This window comes from Onychomys torridus, chromosome 5, assembly GCF_903995425.1.
Source record: "Onychomys torridus chromosome 5, mOncTor1.1, whole genome shotgun sequence".
Classification (NCBI taxonomy): Eukaryota; Metazoa; Chordata; class Mammalia; order Rodentia; family Cricetidae; genus Onychomys; species Onychomys torridus.
In genome coordinates this window covers 2110686-2131184 of record NC_050447.1, presented here as the reverse complement: position 1 = coordinate 2131184, position 20499 = coordinate 2110686, and the positions used below count along the sequence as shown (strand labels likewise).

General features: G+C 41.0%; 1 protein-coding gene across 3 annotated transcripts in view; it reads right to left on the bottom strand.

The window, feature by feature from the left end:
• Positions 1-20499, bottom strand: part of Hmgxb4 (HMG-box containing 4) — a 46593-nt gene that overhangs the window by 6874 nt on the left and 19220 nt on the right. For all 3 annotated transcript variants that reach the window (XM_036188637.1, XM_036188639.1, XM_036188638.1), the window contains 4 exons: positions 4615-4696; positions 2576-2640; positions 1468-1573; positions 294-463 (listed from right to left, as the gene is read on the bottom strand). In XM_036188637.1, coding sequence (XP_036044530.1) covers positions 294-463; positions 1468-1573; positions 2576-2640; positions 4615-4696 — 423 coding nt within the window. The remainder of the gene's footprint in view (positions 1-293; positions 464-1467; positions 1574-2575; positions 2641-4614; positions 4697-20499) is intronic.

The window sequence follows — 20499 nt, the reverse complement described above, 5'->3', positions numbered from 1 at the left end:
TTTGGGAAGAGCAGCCAGTGCTCCTAACTGCAGAGTCATCTCTAGTTCTTCCACTGAACTTTTAGAGACTAAAAGCCAGCTACAGGTAACTTCTCCTGGTGCCACTGTTTCTACAGGGTGGTATAATGGTATAAACTCTGAGAGCCAGTAGGCAGACTCTGAATCTCTAGACATCTTTTCACTACACCATGGGTACCTGGCATTATTTTGCATTAAGTAGTTGCTTATTAAATGAACAAATGGATTGAAATGGTATAAGAAAAATGAATCCTGCTAATGAGTGCTGTGCTTACCTCTGTCTCCTGCAGGCGGTGTCCAATGAGGCTGAGGGATTCTCCTAACAACTGGAGATGAGCAGCAACATCAATGGGCTCTGTCTCAGGAGCTTTGGCTGGTGAGGCTGGCAAAAGCATTGTAGTTGGTGGGGACTTCTTTTGGGGTGACAGTATTCCCACAGAAGAAGCTGAGAACAGAGGGATGGAAATTTGCCCATGGCCTTCAGTGTCATAAAAATGACAATTTCCCTCTTAAAAAACTATACCAGGCATAAGCTAATTTACGTTTGTGAGCTAAAATTAGCTTGACTTCCTTTTTTTTTTTTTTTTGGTTTTTCAAGACAGGGTTTCTCTGTGTAGCTTTGGAGCCTGTCCTGGAACTCACTCTGTAGCCTAGGCTGGCCTCGAACTCACAGAGATCCACCTGCCTCTGCCTCCCGAGTGCTGGGATTAAAGGCGTGTGCCACCACTGCCTGGCTAGTTGACTTCTTTTTGTGTGACCCATGAGATAGTTATACTTAACATTTTTTTATTTATATTTATGTATATATGTTATGTCTGCCTAACATGCATACCTGTGCACCCACATGTGAAAAGTGCCCAGAAGCCAAGAGAGGTTATTGGATTCCCTGGAACTGGAGTTATAGTCAGTTGTGAGCAAGGTTGAAGCTGGGATTTGAACCCTAGTCATTTGAAAGAACAGCTAGTGCTCTTAACTGCTGAGCCATCTCTCTAGCCCCTAGTTGTATACATTTAAAGGGTTTTAAGAAAGAAAAACAAATAAAAAAATGTATATGTGACCATACCATACAAAGGTTGTAACATCCACTTTCTGGGTCCTTTTATTTTTTAAAGACAGGGTCTTAGTGTTGTCCAGACTAGTCTATAATTTGCTATGTAGAGCTCAGGCTAGCTTTGAATTTGCCACTCTCCTGCTTGCTGGGTTAGATGTAGGCTGAAGGCCCTTTCCCTGGCTTACTTTCTGGATCTTTATAGCAAAGTCTGTGACTTCTTATAGTTTCTAAATTTGAACTACTTTTATGCAGCCTGTAATATTCAGTAATACTTAGGTATCAAGGCCTACTTTTATTATAAGCTGTTTGCTCTCTCAACTTCCTAGCAAAGAAACATAATTCACAGGGCGCTGGAGAAAACCTGTTCAAAGCAGAAGAAAGAGAGAAGTGGCTGCTACCTCTGACTTTCCCGGAACCTTCTGCACTGGATGCTTTTCTTTTCACAGTTGTGGCTTCAGCTTTGTTCTGTTTGTGCTGCAGATACTGAGCCTTTTGCTTCCAGATCTGCAACAGATAGATCAGCCACACATAATTCAAAAAGAAAGGCAAAAGGGGAAGCAGAAAAAGAGCAGGGAGCTGAGAGAAGGTGGAGAGAGGACAAATAGGAATTCTGGATCTTAGGTCACTCAAGTGGCTTCGAGCTGATAAGCTGATCTTAAAAGCAGGACTACAGACACCCACTCTTCAGTGCTAAGGGTCAAGTCTCAGTACAGTTAGAATACTCCAAGGTTAAACACAGGTCACACAGCAAACACCTGGCTCAGTATAATGTCCATGTGGCTAACCACTTCCTCTAACCTGTCTGGCAATGGAAAGCAGCAAGCTATCAAGAATAATCTGGGTGGAAAAGAGCTGTATTGTCTTTAAAAAGCCATTCTTTAAAGTAAGAATGGCAGTTCTTGTTCCCAAACTACCTCTGTACCAAATGACTGGGTTGCGACTGCACACAAGTCCGACCGACGTGACTATCACTGTTTTGTTGGCTCTTCTACTTCCCTTTTTGTTTTTTGAGACAGACTTGTTATACAGCCAAGCTGGCCTTGAATCCATGACATTCATGCCCAAGTCTGCTAAGCACTGAGATTACAGGCATGGGTTACCATACCCAGAAGTCTTATTAGCTTCTTAATAGGAGAATACATTGCTAATGGTTGATGAGGATACAGTCCTAGAGTCTGGCTAAGGGAATCCCATGCTTCTCTTATCTATAGGGTGATGGTCCTCAGTCCCCAAACCATGGCCGCCTGGCATATAGAGTGCTGTGACTTTAAATTTTCTTTTTAAACTATTTTAATCAACTTGACTCTTAGTGTTTTACTTAAATATCATTTTGGGAGAAAAGTAGATAGCAGTAGAAAAAGGCCGTTTTCTTACAGCAAGAATAGCCTGGCCCGACAGTGGCCACCTCCTCTGCTGGCCACTTCTACTGTTCTTTTCTTGCTGTTCTCAGTGTTGTGTGGCGGGCAGGCAAAAGACAATGGAAACTGTGCAAGAAAATATACTTACCAGTTTGTCTTTTTCTGGCAACTGCTTCCATACTTCAGCCAATTTTTTACTGAGTTCCCCAAAATCTGGTATAAAGGAGTTAAAAACAAAACAAAACAAAACAAAACAAAAAATAGCACTGTAAGAAACAGAAGACTGCGGAAGCAGAATCTGGAAGAGGGTTTGGCAGGACAGAGTTCTTTTCCTTTTTTCCCCAAGACAGAGTTTCTCTGTGTAGCCCTGGCTGTCCTGGAACTTACTCTGTAGACCAGGCTGGCCTCAAACTCAGAGATCCACCTGCCTCTGCCTCACAAATGCTGGGATTAAAGGCACACATGTGCTGCCGTGCCTGGCAATGTCTACTTTTTCACAGCATTTTTGTGGCATGGACAACCACTTTGTACAGAAGTCCAATGAGACAGAGACCTAATGTGACCCTGGTAAGGTCAGGGTAGTGTCTGCTCATCTTACCAAGTGCTAACACAGAGACAAGCACCAACACTACAAAATGCATGCAAGGGAGCTCAAGGCCTACACTGCAGGAAATAAAATTGCATATTTTGCATATTAATGTACACTGATACACTGGGGATTTTGTGGTTGTTTGTTTCTTTTGAGACAAGATCTTGCTATACTGCCCAGGTTGGTCTGAAACCTGTGATCTTTCTAGGTTAGCCTCCCCAACCCAGGGATTACCGGTACAGACCTGGCTCCTATATCTGCTTAATTTATACTTTCTTCTTCTTCTTCTTCTTTTCTTTTCTTTCTTTATTTTATTTTATTTAGGGTTTTGTTGTACAGACCTAGCTGTTCTGAAACTCACTCTGTAGACCAGGCTGGCCTCAAACTCACAGAGATCTGCCTGTCTCTGCCTCCAGAGCACTGAGATTAAAGGCATGCATCACCACTGCTCAGCAAACTTTCCTCTTTTATTGGTTAAGAAATACATACTGGGATGATTCTCAGAAATGCAGAAACACAAGGAACCATGAAGCTTACTAGCCATATGGATGAGTTAAGTGAGAGACCCTGCCTCAAAAAGTAAGATGAGACCAGCAAAATGGCTCTGAGGATAAAGGCATTCACCACTAATGATGAACCTAAGTTTGATCATTGGGACATACATGGCAGAGAGAACTGACTCCTACAAGTTGTCCTCTGATCTCCACTGGCATACATGCACACATGTACACACACAAAAGAATACATAAAATTCAACAGAAAGGGGCTAGAGACATGGCTCAGTGGTTAAGAGCACTGACTGCTCTTCCAGAGGTCCTGAGTTCAATTCTCAGCAACCACATGGTGGCTCACAACCATCATGGAGGCTCACAACCATCATGGAATCTGATGCCCTCTTCTGGTGTGCAGGCATACATGAGGACAGAGTACTTATACATTAAAAATAAAAAAAAGTAAGGTGGAGCCAACATGGTGGCACACACCTTTAATCCCAGAGAGGGAAAGGCTGGTGGCTCTGTGAGTTTCGAGGACATTCTGGAGTTCCAGGACAGCTAGAGCTACATAACAGAAAACAAAAACAAACAAAATACTACTAATAATTAAAAACCAGGTGGAAGCAACTGATGAAGATACCTGACATCATCATTCTCTGGAAAACTCTTTTTTTTTTTTTTTTTTTTTTCCCTGAGACAGGGTTTCTCTGTAGCTTTGGAGGCTGTCCTGGAACTCGATCTGTAGACCAGGCTGGTCTCAAACTCACAGAGATCCACCTGCCTCTGCCTCCCGAGTGCTGGGATTATAGGCGTGAGCCACCACTGCCTGGCTGGAAAACTTTTATAGGCAGGGTGAAATAAAGGATTTGCAGAATTGAGGAATTACAATTCGTCTTCTGTTTGAGACAGGGATTTACTCTGCAGCACAGACTCCTTTAGCCTCCCTGGGATTGCAGGCATGAACCACCCAAACTGGTTTCAATTTGTATTCTAATGTTATAGGGGGAGAGGCCTGGTAATCTAATTAAACGCATAGCTTCAGAGAGTAGAAAGTAAAAAACAAAACAAAACAAAACAAAACCCAAAGCTCAGAAAGGTTCTTACCTATACCTGGATGGTCAGCCACAATGGTTACTCGATACTCTTTACAGAACACCTGGTAGGCAGACATGTTCTTCTTTTTTGGCTAGTGTCAAACAAAAACAAAAACAAACACACACACAAAAATAACAGGGCAAAAGTTGATTAGGACTTTGGACCCAATTAGTATATTTTCTATATTCTTCTGCCTCCCAAGATCTGGAATTAATGAAATGCACGAGCACTGTCTGACTAGGGGTTCCCTAGTTGAGTCAGCTCAATTCTGGAGCCAGAAATGCACACCCTTAATCAATGTTTCTTTTTCTTTCTCTGGGTTTGATGTCTCATCTTGTAGCCAGTTTCCTAACCTTTGTAGTTTATCATATTTTATTCAGATTCCAGTGGTGGGAAGGTGTGAGTGATAGTTAAGCCTGTAGACAAGTTGGACATGGTGGTACACACCTTTGATCCCAGCACTGGGGAGAGAGGCAAGTTCCAGGACAGCTAGGGCTACATAGAGAGACCAAAGGAAGGAAAGAAGAAAGGGAGGGAGGGAGGGGAGGGAGGAAGGGAGGGGGAAGGCAGGCAGGCACTGCATATAGTTCTTAATTAGGTAGTGCCAAGAGGGGCTCAGGGCTCTTGGCTCTTCACTTCAGCATGTGGTGTGGCACCATTAAAGCACTGGACTGTGACAATGCCCAAAGCAACAAAAGGGATTTTCAGAAACAAAATCTGTATTCAAGCAGTTCTGCAAGGGAAGTATAAGATTCTTTATCACATGTTATAACTCTCCACTGAGGGAATGATGCCGAGTATCTCTACCTGGAAAATACATCAGATTAAAATATCTACCCAAACCTCCCATTTGTGGATGAAGAAAGCAAACAGAGAAACAGATTTGCTGAGGGCTATGACTGAGTGAGTGGTCATGGAAAAACAAACAAACTTACAAAACCCTGTCTACTTTCTTCATCTAGAGGCTTCAAAATCTGATGATCTCCTAAGAGGCCCTTCTGGTCTTATAATTAGTATAAAGACACACACAGACTAACAATTCAAAGCTACTGGAAACTCGTTTGCCTTAAGAGTCTGATTTGTTATGTCACCTCACAGAGCTGCTTGTTTGGTCAGGGAAAGCCTGACTGTTTTCTTTACTGTTTTGGTAACCAACACTTACCTGAACTATAATGGTGTGTTTACTCTATGCTGACCTATTTGCATGCCTGAAAAGCACTAGAGTAGAGAAGAAAAAATTCTGTACATTTCTAAATCCTTCCCTCCAGCAGAATCTATCTCACTGCTAAGTATTGAGATATTTGGGAGAATATGTATATAAAAACTTGTATCTCATTTGACTGTATTACAGGTCTTGCAATAGGCATTTTAACAATGTTGTCTCAAATATGGTTCAATATTGTTACTTTTCCCAAAGTCACTTGGAGTTTAACATAAAGTACCTTCATAAAATTAATTGTAATTTTTGGTCAACACCCAAATTCACAGATTGAAGGAAAAGAGTTTCCCTATTAGAGAGGACTCTATTCATTATAAAGCAAACAAACTGGTATTTATCAAATAATCATACTGGATATAATAGAATGAACTTGAATCCCAGATCTCAATCACAACTGGGCAGAGGGGGTGATAGGAGAGGGAGAGGATGGGGGGCAGGACAGGACACAGGACACACATGAACTTTACCTTTAAAGGTCCAACATCTCATATTAGCTATGCTATATACTACATGGTTGATCTTGAGTAAGCACATAAGAAATGGGTAGCTTTTCTAATATGTGGCAATAAGTATTTAAACTAGGATGTGTGGCTCACATTTATAATCCCAGGATTCAGCAGGCAGGAGGATTACTGAGAGTTCTGGGCAAGTCCCAGGCTATAGTCAGAGACCCATTCATTTATATTTACTGAATATTCATCATGTGTCAGATGCTGTGAATATAGCCAGGATTGAGATACATAATCCAACAGATAAGACATACATTTGTTGTCCAGGCAGTGGTGGCGAACACCTTGGGAGGTAAGTGAATCTCTGAGTTCAAGGCTTGTCTGGTCTACAGAGTAAAAAAAAAAAAAAAAAAAAAAGTCACAATAAAATGAAGAATTTGAAGGTGGCAGCAGCACAATACTTTAATCCCAGCATGGAGGCAGAGGTAGGCAGAGTTCTGAGTTGACACTAGCCTGGTCTATAGAAAGAATTCCAGAACAACCAGGGCTAAACCAAGAAACCCTATCACAAAAACACAAAACCCCACAGAATTTGGAGACCAACAGAGAGATCCTGATCAGACCAAACCCCAGCTACACAAATGGTTTCATTTTCCTTAGTGTTAACTTCTATAAGTAAAACGTAGATGGTTGAGGAGGCAGTGTGAGAGCTAAAGTTACATTTTAAGTTAATTACTAGGCCTAGGAGATCCATGAAACAAAAATGTCTCTGATCTGCAAGCCCCTTGCTGAAGGATAGATAATTCCTGAAATGCTAGAGGCTAATGTTAATGGGAGATAACAAGGCATGTTTTTTCCACTCCCTTAAATAAGTCTGTTTGACCCATCTGCACCGGATGTACTTGATCGCATGTGGGTGGAGGTTCAAAGGCAGAAATACATCAGGATTTATGCTTGCTCCTGGTTGGACCTGATGGAAAATGCAATGAATTATGGGTTTTCCTTCTTAAGCCTCTGCAAACCGTGACTCTGGGCCATTTCTCAGGAACCTGGGTATGGACCTGGCCAGAGCCCACCTGCCAGGCCAGTATTTAATTAAAGCTTGCTTCAAATTTGGCTTTAAACTGTGGTAGTGGTCTTATTTTCACAGTGGCAGAGCACTGGCATAGCATGCAAAGACATCTAACTTATACTATACCATAGCTCAAAGGTAAGGTTAGTAAAATGTTCCATGCTTCAGTAAGTGCCCAATATTGTTTTTGTGTTAGGAAGAATCCAAGATGTCCTCCAAGACTCTGCTCCCTGGCGTGCATGTCTTGTAGCTATCTTTTTGTGAACAAGATGCTAAATACAAAGGGCACTGGCTCCTGTATAAATTCTATTATGTAGCAGAGGAGATTTTGCAGTCATAATTAAGGCATCTAATGAGCTCAATCTCAGTCAATAAAAGGGAAGTTTTCCTGAATGAGCCCTTAATTAAAAGAGCCAAGCCAGTGCACGCCTTTAATCTCAACACTCTGGAGGCAGAGGCTGGTGGATCTCTGTGAGCTCCAGGCCAGTCAGAGCTACATAGTAGGACCTGGTCTCAAAAGAACAAAACAAAAACTGAATCAAATTTTGTATACAGAGGTAAAAGACCAAAAAAGAACTAGCATGGTTGTAAAGAAAAGGGCTGCCCAAGGGTACCACTCACCACAGTGCTGTGACAGCCAGTACTGACTGGCACAGGAACACACACACACACACATACACACACACACACACACACACACACACACCACACACACCACACACACACACACACACACACACACACACACACACACACTCTGGAGGGACACAGCAGAGGGGCCAGAAATACTCACAGCAATGTGCTCAACTGATCTTTGACAAAGGAACAAGGCAACACAATGGAGAAAAGACAATATTTTAAATGAACAACTCGATAATCACAAGCTGGAGGCAGGCGGGAGTCACCACTACAACAAAAACAAAAAACCTACACACAGACTTTATATGCTTCAAGAGAATTAATTCAAAATAGGCTTAAAGATAAAATAGAAAGCCAAGGGGCCAGCAAGATGGCTGGGGGTGGAGGTGGAGGGAGGTGTTTGCTTGCTGCCAAACTTGAGGACCTGAGCTTGATCTTGGGGTCCACATAGGGGGAGGAAAGAACCAATTCCTGCAAGTAGTCCTTACATATACACACCCTACAAACAAATGTAATATGTACCTCCCCCACCAAAAAAAAGAAAAAACCCTATAGAACTCCTGAAAATCTCCATGACCTGGGATATTTTAGATAAGATACCAAAGGCTTAAAAGGAAGAATTGGTAAGTGGGACTTAAAATAATAATTATCTGGGTGTGGGGCATGCCCATTGTCAAAAACCAAAAAACTTTAATCTTTTGCTCTGCAAAAAGCACGGCTAGAAGAATGAGTCCACAGACTGGGAGAAAGCACTTGCGTAAGACTTACCTGATCAGGTACTGATTGGGTACAAAGTGCACAAAGAACCCTGAAATCAACAAGTAAATAATATAAACTGGACCAAAGAAGCTAAATGACACCTCACCAGGAAAGATAAACTGACAATAGATGAACATAGATGAAAAAAAGCTCTACATCACATCATCAGAGAAGCATATATTAATCACCGAGATACCATCAGACAACTGACCATACTCGCTGCTCCTTCAAGAATGTGCAGTGTCGGTACTTCTCAACTGGTGGATGTTTGAAATAATCTTCTTTTCAGGTTTGGGAGAAGTGCTGAGACAATCTTAGGGGTCGTACTTTAACTGATGGCCACCTACAAAGGAGGAAGCTAAGGCAGAAGGGCCCACAGACACCCAGAACAAAGGAAATGCCTTTTCTTGTGACTTCGGAGGGGAGGAGGCTTCTGAGCTTAGAGGGAGGAGTCCAGGTGAGCATAATAGTAAAGTTACAGGATAGGCCATAAGGCTTTTAATTCAGAGAGTTACTCTACGGTCCTGCCCTGCCTTGTGGCTGCTGCATGCTAGGACTTTGGCGGTTAAGGGAGGGTACTAGATAGTATGGCTAATCTCCTACAAGGGCATCAGTGTATGCAGGGGGATGTAGACACTGAAAATGGTTAAGGTGATTTCTCACAAATTAAATATAACTCATCACACAGTCCTTCCTGCTCCTTGGTATTTACTCACTGGAGCTGAGAATGTCTCTCTACATAAAACGAACATATGGATGTCTGTAGAAGTTTGAGAGCAACCCAGGAAGCCTGTACTTGGTGAACAAATGAACTGTGGTCCAACCAGACAACAAAATACAATTCAAGAGACAAGTTAATATTACAATCCAAAAAGGCCACCTATAAATGATTCTAACTATGTACCATTTTGAAAAAGGCAAAATAGGGAGACAAAAAAAAAAAGGTGCGATGAACAAGTGAAGAACTGAGATTTTTTTTAGAGTAGTTAAAAGTACTTTGTGATGCCACTGCAGGACACAGCACAAACCTCTGTACACTATGGACTTGGTGAGATAAAGATGTCAATCTGAGTTTGGATTCCTCAGGCACACTAGTGGGGGATGGTGGTGGTGGAAGAGGCCACGCATGTGTGGGGCAGGAATATATTGCATATGCCCACATTTTCGTCTCAATCTTACTGTGTGATTCTTGCTTTTTTTTTTTTTTTTGAGACAGGGTCTCACTAGGTCTCACTAACCTTGGCTGGCCTGGAACTCACTATGTAGACCTAGCTGGCCTCAAACTCACAGCAATCTACCGGCTTCTGCCTCCAGAAGGCTGGTGCACCACCATGCTTTTCCTAAAACTTCAAAAATTTTGCTCTACAAAAGTAGTCTGAAAAAAAAAAAAAAAGTAGTCTGAAATGTTTCTTCCCAGATGTGACTGCTCACTTACAAGGCTTAAGCATGAGTAGTCCTAGTTCAAGGCAATCCTGGGCTACATACATAAAAAAACTATCTCAAGGAACTTAAGAGTTAAAAAAAAAGCAAAATATTAGATATAAAAGAATAAATAACATTAAAATAGAACATCTAACTTGAATATGCCTCAGATGGGACTGCCACTCAGCAGACCTTGTGAGATTCTAAGCACAGGACCTGAATGAGTCACCCAGGCTTCCACTCTACTGAACTGGGTGGGAACACATGGACACTGTTTTAAACCATAAGTTTGTGATAGTCTATAAATTATGGTGCAGCAGTAATCAGATAGTTCTTTTCATTCCCTCTGTACAGTTAAAAATAGAAGCAGTGGCATCCAGGAAGTGAATACAAACTTTTTTAAAAGTAGAAACTGTGGTGGGGAGGAATGAGTGAAAAATATTTGACCTACAAGACACAAAACGAGGGAAGCCCAGGACTTACAAATATTTCATTTAAATAGTAAAGGTCACTTGAGGCATCACAGACCTTTATTCTCAACATTTGGGAGACAAAGGCAAGCCAGCCTGATCTAGTACTGAGTTCCAGGCCAGCCAGGACTACATAATAAATAAATATATAAATACTCCCTGGGAGCCCTCAGCCCACTCTTGACAGGAAAACAGGAAGGCTAGCTGCATGTCTTCTTCTTCCTCAGCTCTTCCAAGTCCAATCTCCAGCTCTGCAGCAGACCACCACTGGAGCCCCCATCTCTAGTGCATCACACAGATCTTCTCCTCTTAGCCTCTCCCCCACCCCGTTTATTCTAGCCCCCAACTCCAGCAGACACTCCTGGGAACCCACACACCACTCTGACCAGGGAAACATAGGCTAACTGCAGATCTTCACCTTTTTATCCATTCCTCCAAGTCCAGTCCCCTAGTCTCTGTTATGCCCAGATCACGGGGACCCCCATAGACCACCACAGAGACCAAATCTTGCATGTGAAAGCAAAGAGCCTTTATTTCAAGCTCTGGAGCTTGGTCCCTCTCTGAGCAGAGAGCCCTGAGCTCAGGTGGGGTAGAGTTTTATCATAGCAGAAGTTGGGGTGAGGGGATTTCCAGGGTCCAGGACCCTGATTGGCTGACAATTGTCTAGAGGTGATTTGTAAAACAAAAAATAGGTGTGTGCTAGACTCAGGGACATCTGTCCACCTTATCTAATGGTTGAAATGTTTGGGATGTCAGGTACTTCCTCACCCCAGGGTAGATCCCTGGGTGGATCTTAAGCTTAAGGCTTTTCCTGGATCTGGGTGTTGCCTGCCAGTAAGCCTGTCACAGAAGCTGTGTCTGGGCCTCTAAGCCTGTCATGGCTGCGGTGTGGTCAAGCTATTTTGAGGCCCCTTTACAGTCTCATCCCTAGCTTTGTAGTAGAGGCTCACTCTCTGCCCCATCCCCTGCGGAACCTTCCCAGCCCTTCCCCATTCCTAACTGTCAGCTCCCAATACCCAGAAACATATTTTAAATGGAACCCTTAGTGGCCACACCTTTCAGGACCTTAGAAGAATTTTCTATTAGGCAACACAGCCACCACACACTCCTAAGAACCAGAGAGGAAACAGAAACCAAGGAATGAAACACCCAACCCAAAAGTACAAGCCCAGCTATCACCTAGAATTACAATCTTCCCAATCCCAGATGCCTAGATGCCTGCGTAAAAACACAACCAATAGCCTGGACGTTACATCTCCACTAGAGCCCAGGAATGCTACCACAGCAGGCCTTGAACATAGCTAAAGCACAAGAAAAAGACCTAAAACAAGCCAGGCGTGGGAGTGAACGCCTTTAATCCCAGCACTCGGGAGGCAGAGGCAGGTGGATCTCTGTGAGTTCGAGGCCAGCCTGGTCTACAAAGCGAGTTCCAGGACAGCCAAAGCTACACAGAGAAAACCTGTCTCAAACAAACAAACAAACAAACAAACAAACCAAAACAAAACAAAAAAAGAACTTAAAACAACCTTTATGAATGTGATAGAGGTCCTTAAAGAGGAAATGAATAAATTCCTTAAAGAAATCTATAAAAGAACAAATAGTGGAAAGAAATTAATAAAACAGTTCAAGATCTGAAAGTGGAAACACAATCAATAGAGAAAATCCAAACTGTGGGAGTTCTGGATATAAAAAATTTAGGACTTGAGCAGGAACTACAGAGGCAAGCCTCATCAACACAATACAAGACATGGAAGAAAGAATCTCAGGCACGGAAGACACAATAGAAGAAAAGGATACATCAAAGAAAATGTTAAATCCTAAATCTGGGACACTATGAAAACAAATCTAAGAATAATAGTAAGAGAGGAAGGAGAAGAAACCCAGGTCAAAAAGCACAGAAAATATTTTCAACAAAATCATAGAATATTTCCCTAACATAAAAAGCATACAGAACACCAAATAGACTGGACTAAAAAGGGAATCCCCTCGGCATATAATAATCAAAACACTAATGTACAAAACAAAGAAAGAATATTAAAAGCTGCAAGGAGAAAAAAACCAAGTGACACACAGAGACCTATGAGAATTACATCTGACTTCTCAATGAAGACTAAATGCCAGAAGGGCCCGGACAGATGTGCTGCTATAGTCCCTAAGAGACTGCAGATGCCAGCCCAGACTGCTATATGCAGCAAAACTTCCAATCACAATAAATGGAGGAAATAAGATATTCCATGACAAAACCAAATTTAAGCAATAACTGTTTAAAAATCCAGCCATATAGGTAGCAGTAGAATGAAAACTCCAATTTAAAGAGGTTAACCACACCCAAGAAAACATAGAGAATAAATAATCCCAGACCAGCAAATAAAAGAGAGGAAGTACAACTGCCACCACCACCAAAGTAACAAGAATCAACAATATTGTTCATTGATATCTCTCAACATCAATGGTCTCATTGTTTTTACGTCTAGGCATCTGGAATTGGGAAGATTGTAATTCTAGGTCCCAATAAGAAGACACAGATTGGGGTTGGGTATTTAGCTCAGTGGTAGAGCGCTTGCCTAGCAAGCGCAAGGCCCTGGGATCTATCCTCAGCTCCAAAGGGAAAAAAAATGAAAAGAAAAGAAAACACAGATTAATAGAATGGATGTGAAAACAGGATCCATCCTTCTGCTGCATCCAAGAAACACATCTTAACATCAAGGATAGACATCACCCCAGGGTAAAAGGAGGAAAAAGATATTCCAAGCAAATAGACCTAAGAAGCAAGCTGGTGTAGCCATTTTAATATCTGACAAAATAGACTTCAAACCAAAACTAATCAGAAGAGATAGGGAAGGACACTACATACTCAAAGGAAAAATCCACCAAGAGGACATTTCAGTTCTTAACATCTATGCACCAAATACAAGGGCATTGTGGTTGTTTAAAAGAAAATGGCCCCCATAGGGAGTGGCACTATTAGGAGGTGTGGCCTTGTTGAAGGAAGTGTGTCACTATGGGGTGGGCTTTGAGGTCTCCTATGCTCAAGCTACTCCCAGTGAGACAGTCTACTTCCTGCTGCCTGCATATCAACATGTAGCAGCTCTTCTTGTTCTAGTACCATGTCTGCCTGCATGCTGCCATGCTCTCTGCCATGATAATGGACTAAATGTCTAAAACTGTAAGCCACATCTCAATTAAATGTTTTCTTTTATAAGAGCTGTCATGGTCATGGTGTCTCTTCACAGCAATAGAAACCCTAAATAAGACATAAAAGAAACACTATTACAGTTTAAACCACATATTGACCTTTACACACTGATGGTGGAACACTTTAATATTTGACTATCACCAACAGACAGATCATCTGGTCAAAAACTGAACAAAGAAATGCTGGACCTAACTAATGTTATAAATCAAATGGACTTCACATATTTATAGAACATTTCACCCAAATACAAAAGACTATCTATACCTTCTTCTCAGTACCTCTTCAAAACTGATCATATACTTGAACACAAAACAAGACTCAACAGATGCAAGAAAATTGAAATAATACCTTGCATCTTGTCTGACCTTCATGGATTAAAGCTACATATCAACAATAGAAAGGTTACAAACTCATGGAAACTGAACAACTCACTGTTGAATGAAAAACGGGTCAAGATAGACATTAAGAAAGAAATGAAAACAGCCAGCTGGTGGTGGCACACGCCTTTAATCCCAGCCTTTGGGAGGCAGAGCCAGCTAGATCTCTGTGAGTTCAAGGCCAATCTGGTCTACAGCCAGAGCAGTTACACAGAGAAACCCTGTCTCAAAAATAGCAAAAAAAAAAAAGAACGAAATAAATAAAAGACTGTCTAGAATTGAATGAAAATGAATACATAACATACCTACATTTATGGGACACAATGAAAGTGGTTCTAAGAGGCAAGGTCATAGCACCATACCTACATTAAAAAAAAAAAAAAAATGGGGGGTGGAGAGATGGCTCAGAGGTTAAGAGCACCTAGTGTTCTTCCAGAGGTCCTGAATTCAATTCCCAGCACCCACATGGTGGCTCACAACCATCTGTAATGAGATCTGGCGTCCTCTTCTGTATAAATAATAAATTAAAAAAAATCTTTAAAAAAAGAGGTTTAAAAAAAATTGGAGAGATCTAATACTAGCAACTTAACAACATACCTAAAAGCTCTAGAACAAAAAGAAGAAATCATGCCAAAAAGGAGTAGGTAGCAAGAAATAATCAAACTCAGGGCTAAAATCAAGAAAATAGAAACAAACAAAAAGCTGTTTTTTTTTGTTTTTTGTTTTTTTTTTTTAAAAGATAAAATAAAATTGACAAACTATTATCCAAATTAACTAGAAGGCAGAAAGAGAATATTCAAATTAACAAAATAAAAAATGAAAGGGGATATAACAACAGACACCGAGAAAATCCAGAGAATCATAAGGAAATATTTTAAAAACTTGTACTCCACCAAACTGGAAAATCTAACAGAAATAAATAACTTTGTTGATACATACCACTTACTGAAATTAAATCAAGATCAGAAAATTAATTTAAATAGATGTATAGTCCTTACTGAAACAGAAGCAGTCATTAAAATTTTCTCAACCAAAAAACAAATAAAACACAAAACAAAACAACCCTGCCCCCAGCCAGTGAAGGGGAAGATAAATAGGAATTTCACTTACACAACTTAAGTAAAACATAGCTCTCTGAACAGACGAAGATAGGTTTCTTCTATATCACAGAATCTAATCAATATTTATATGTATAATTTAGCTATTATTTGGCTTTAAAGGACTTACTGGGAAATGTTATCATTTTTACTATTTTCTACAGAGAAAATATTTTCCAGTTTCAAATAACCCTGGACTTTTGAATTATAACCTATTTTTATGTTAAAAAAGAGAGAAAAAAAAAGAACAGCCTCTGATGGGCTCATTTATGGCTAATATGTGACAGCTTCAGATGTCAGAGGTGCTTTCTCTCAGATAAGAACCAGCCTGCCCTCTGGCCCTTTGTGATCATGGTTCATTCTCAGGGTGAGGGCAGCTGCAGGATGGTCCAGGAGATATTGTGTGATGTGGTGGTCTGCAGTCATAAAGCTTCTAGGTTGAGCCTTGACTGGAGAGATGGCTCTTGCAGCTCTTCCAGGACCCGGGTTCAATTCCCAGCACCCACATACAGCTCACAGCAGAGAATCCAATGTTCTTTTCTGAACAGTGGCTCTTCTAGAAAGGCACATATGGGAGCTGTTGGGGTGCTGGGCCGTGCCCACGTTCATCCTTGGGCAGTGGTCTCCCATGTGCATAGGAGAAAGCACAGCAAGCTGAAATGGCAGACATCTGAAGCTGTTGTCAACTATTGTCAATCAGATCGGAATGGATGACCTCAAGACTCAACTCAGGCTCCTTTTAGGAGAACTGCCCAGGCTGGAGAGATGGCTCAGAGGTTAAGAGCATTGGCTGCTCTTCCAGAGGTCCTGAGTTCAATTCCCAGCAACCACATGGTGGCTCACAATCATCTATAATGAGATCTGGTGCACTCTTCTGTCTTCCAGGTATACATGCAGACAGAACACTGTATACGAAATAAATAAATCTTAAAAAGAGAACTGCCCAAGGCCCAACAACAACAGCTGTAGCCATCCACCTGGCCAGGTCTTGGTTGCCCAAGGACTACACAGGAAGGACTCAGAGAAAATCTGGATCCCTTCTGTAAGAAAGAAGAGGAGGGCTAGAGTGCTCAGCATTTGAGAGCACACACATGGCTCATGCAGAGGACCTGAGTTTGATTCCCAGCACCCTCAATGACCCATGACTCCAGCTCTAGGGGATCTGATACCTCTGGAATCTGCATGCTCCCATTTACACACACACACACACACACACACACACACACACACACACACACACACCTTAGAGAAATAAGTAATAAATACGCTTTCAAGGAAAAACAAACAAAAACAACAACAACCACCCCCCCCCAAGCCAGATGGTTTTAGCACAGAATTCTACCAGACTTTCAAAGAGTTAATGCCAATACTCAAATTATTTCACAAAATAGAAACAGAGGGAAAGGGGACATTGTCATTTTATGAGGCCAGTTATCCTGATACCTAAACCTCAAAGATGCAACAAAGAAAAAGAGAATTACAGATCAATTTTCCTCATGAACATAAATGCAAAAATACTCAATAAAATACTTGCAAACTGAATCCAAGAACACATCAAAAAGATCATCCACAATGATCAAGTGGGCTTCATCCCAGAGATGCAGGGATGGTTCAATACCCAAAATTCAATAAATGTTATCCACCATATAAACAAACTGAAAGACAAAATCCACATGATCATTTCATTAGAAAAGGCCTTTGACAAAAATCCAACACCTTTTATGAAAAACTTCCTGGAGAGATTAGGGATACAAGGGACATAGTTAAGCATAATAAAGGCAGTTTGCAGTAAACTCATAGCCAACATTGGTTGAAATGGAGAGAAATTCAAGGCAATTCCACTAAAATCAGGAACAAGACAAAGCTGTCCACACTTTCCATACCTAGTCAATATAATACTTGAAGTCTTAGCTAGGGCCATAAGACAACTGAAGGAGATCAAAGGGATACAAATTGGAAAGGAAGAAGTCAAAGTTTCTTTATAGGTAGACAACATGATAGTAAACATAAGTGACCCTAAAAATTTTACCAGAGAATTCCGATAGCTGATAAACACGTTCAGTGACGTGGCTGGATACCTGATTAACTAAAACAAATCAGTAGTCCTCCTATATACAATGACAAATGGACTGAGAAAGAAATCAGGGAAACACTATCTTTCACAATACCCTCCAATAATATAAAATATCTTGGGGTAACTCTAAGCAAGTGAAAGGCTTATATGATAAAACTTCAAGTCTTTGAAGAAGGAAATTGAAGAAGAGATATCAGAAGATGGAAAGATCTCCCATCCTCATGGATTCTAAGATTAACATAGTAAAAATGGTCATCCTACCAAAAGCAATCTACAGATTTAATGCAATCCCCATCAAAATTCCAACACAATTCTATATAGATCTTGAAAGGCCAATTTTCGGCTTTATTTGGAAACACATACATGCAAATCATAAAAGCTACAACAATTCTGAGTAATAAAAGAACTGTGGGAGGTACCACTATCCCCAATTTCAAGTTGTGCTACAAAGCTATAATGATAAAAACAGTACGGTACTGGCACAAAAACAGACACAGTGACCAATTAAATAAAATTGAAGACCCAGACATAAATCCTCAGACACCTGATTTTTGATAAGATGCCAGAAACACACACTGGAAAAAAAGGAAGCATCTTCAACATATGGTGCTGGTCAGCTGGACAGCTGCATGTAGATGAATCCAAACAGATCCATACTTATCACCCTGTACAAAACGCAACTACAAATTCACCAAAGACACATAAAACCAGGTATACTAAACCTGATAGAAGAGAAAGTGGGGAATAGCCTTGAATGCACTGGCACAGGAGAACACTTTCTGGATAGAACATTGATAGTGCAGGCACTAAGAGCAACAATTAATAAGTGGGACATAATGAAACTGAGACCACTGTGGGAGTCTAATATCCAAAATATATAAAGAACTCAAAAACCAGATATCAAGAAAACAAATAACCCAATTAAAAATTAGAATACATATCTTGCCAGGTGGTGGCGGCTCACGCCTTTAATCCCAGCACTCAGGAGGCAGAGCCAGGTGACTCTGTGTTTGAGGCCAGCCTGGGCTACAGAGCAAGATCCAGGACAGCCACCAAAACTACACACACACACACACACACACACACACACACACACACACACACACACAACCAGAAAACAAACAAACAAAAGAATAGAGTCCATATCTAAACAGAGATTCTCAATAGAGGAATTGTAAATGGCTGAGAAACACTTAAAGAAATGTTCAACATCCTAGCCATAAGGAAAATACAAATCATTATTATATATATATACTTCATCTCAACCTGTCAGAATGGCTAAGACCAATAAAAGAAGTGACAGCTCATTCTGGTGAAGATGTGGAGTAAGGGGAACAATCATATGGGAGTGCAAACCATACAGTCACTATGGAAATCAGTGTGGTTCTTTCTTTCTTTCTGTCTTTCTTTCTTCCTTCCTTCCTTCCCTTCCTTTTTCTTTTTTGGTTTTTTGAGACAGGATTTCTCTGTGTAGTTTTTGTGCCTGTCATGGATCTTGCTCTGTAAACCACAGAGATTTGCCTGGCTCTGCCTCCTGAGTGCCACCAGCACCTGGCCTAATGTAGTAGTTCTTTAGGAAGCTACCTCAAGTTTTAGCTATCTACCCAAAAGACATTTCATCCTACCAGAGACACTTGCTCAATTATGTTCATAGCAGCTTTATTCATAATAGCCAGAAACTGGAAACAATACAGATGTCCCTCAACAGAAGAATGGATAAAGAAAATGTAGTACATTTACACAAACGAGTATTATCAGCCATTAAAAAAATGACATCATGAAATTCACAGGTAAATCGATGGAACTAGGGAAAAAAAAATCATCATAAGCAAGGTATCCCAGACCCAGAAAAACAAATATGGTATGTGTTTGCTTATATGTAGGTATTAGCAAACTGTTAAGTCAATGATAACCAAGCTACAACTCATAGAACCACAGAGATTAGGGGACAGAGTATGAGAACTGAGGTACAGACAGATCTCATTAGGAAAGGAAATAGGATAAATAATTGTGGATAGATGAATGGGGGGGCTGGAATGGGAGGCTTAAGTAGGGAGGATAAAGGAAGAGTGGGATGAGGGAAGAAATATGGGAAGAGACAGCTAAAATTAAGGGCAATTTGGGTGGTGGTATGGAAACCTAATATAGCGGAAGCTTCCCAAAATATATACATATATTATGGTGATCTAAATGAAATTGTCAAATAACGGGGGAAACAAAGTCCTAATTGACCATCTCTTGTTACCAAATGAAGCTTCCAGTATTGGGATTGGGTTACATCTAATGGAGTTGTTGGCCAAAGGGGTTCCATGGGAGTCCCCAAACAACCCAGGCTATTGCCAAGAAGACTATAGGTTGCTCTACACAATCTCACAGCAAGGCCCCACTGCTGAAGACAATACCTACATAACTCATTGAACAGGAGAAGCTGAAGTGGTGCATACATAGAGCCTTCAACCATATATTCTAGAATCTTTGGTACAGGAAGGTACTCTGCATGGTACAACCAACCCAGCCACAAACTTTTTGATCTACAATGGTGTCCTGCATGATATACTAGGGCAATAGTGGCATAAAGCTTGTGGGAGCAATCAACCAATGTCTGATTTAACTTAAGGTCCACTCCATGAGATGGAATCCATACCTCACACTGCTTAGGAGACCAAGAGCCAGAAACTAGAAAGCCCATGGTCTAGGGTAAAACAAAATATTACTGGTCTCAAAAAACCATAGTGATAAAATGACTCCTAATGACATTCTGCTATATTCATAGATTGTTCAGTCATCATCAGAGAAGCTTCCTCTTGCAGCAGATGGGAACAAATACAGAAACTCACAGCCAGACACTACGCAAAGAATGAGTGATCTTGGAACACATAGCACTAAGTGGGATCTCCCTATCAAATCCCTCCACTTAGGGCTCAGGGAAGCCCAAGAAAAAGGAGGCAGAAAAAGTTTAAGAGCAAGAGGGGATGGAAGACACCATGAAAACAAGGCCCTTTAAATCAACATGATCAAGGCTCATATGAACTCACAGAGACAGAAGTAGCAGATACAGGGCCTTCACAGGTCTGTACCAGGTCTTCTGTGTTATTATGTGATTTCTGAGTGTGCAAAGGA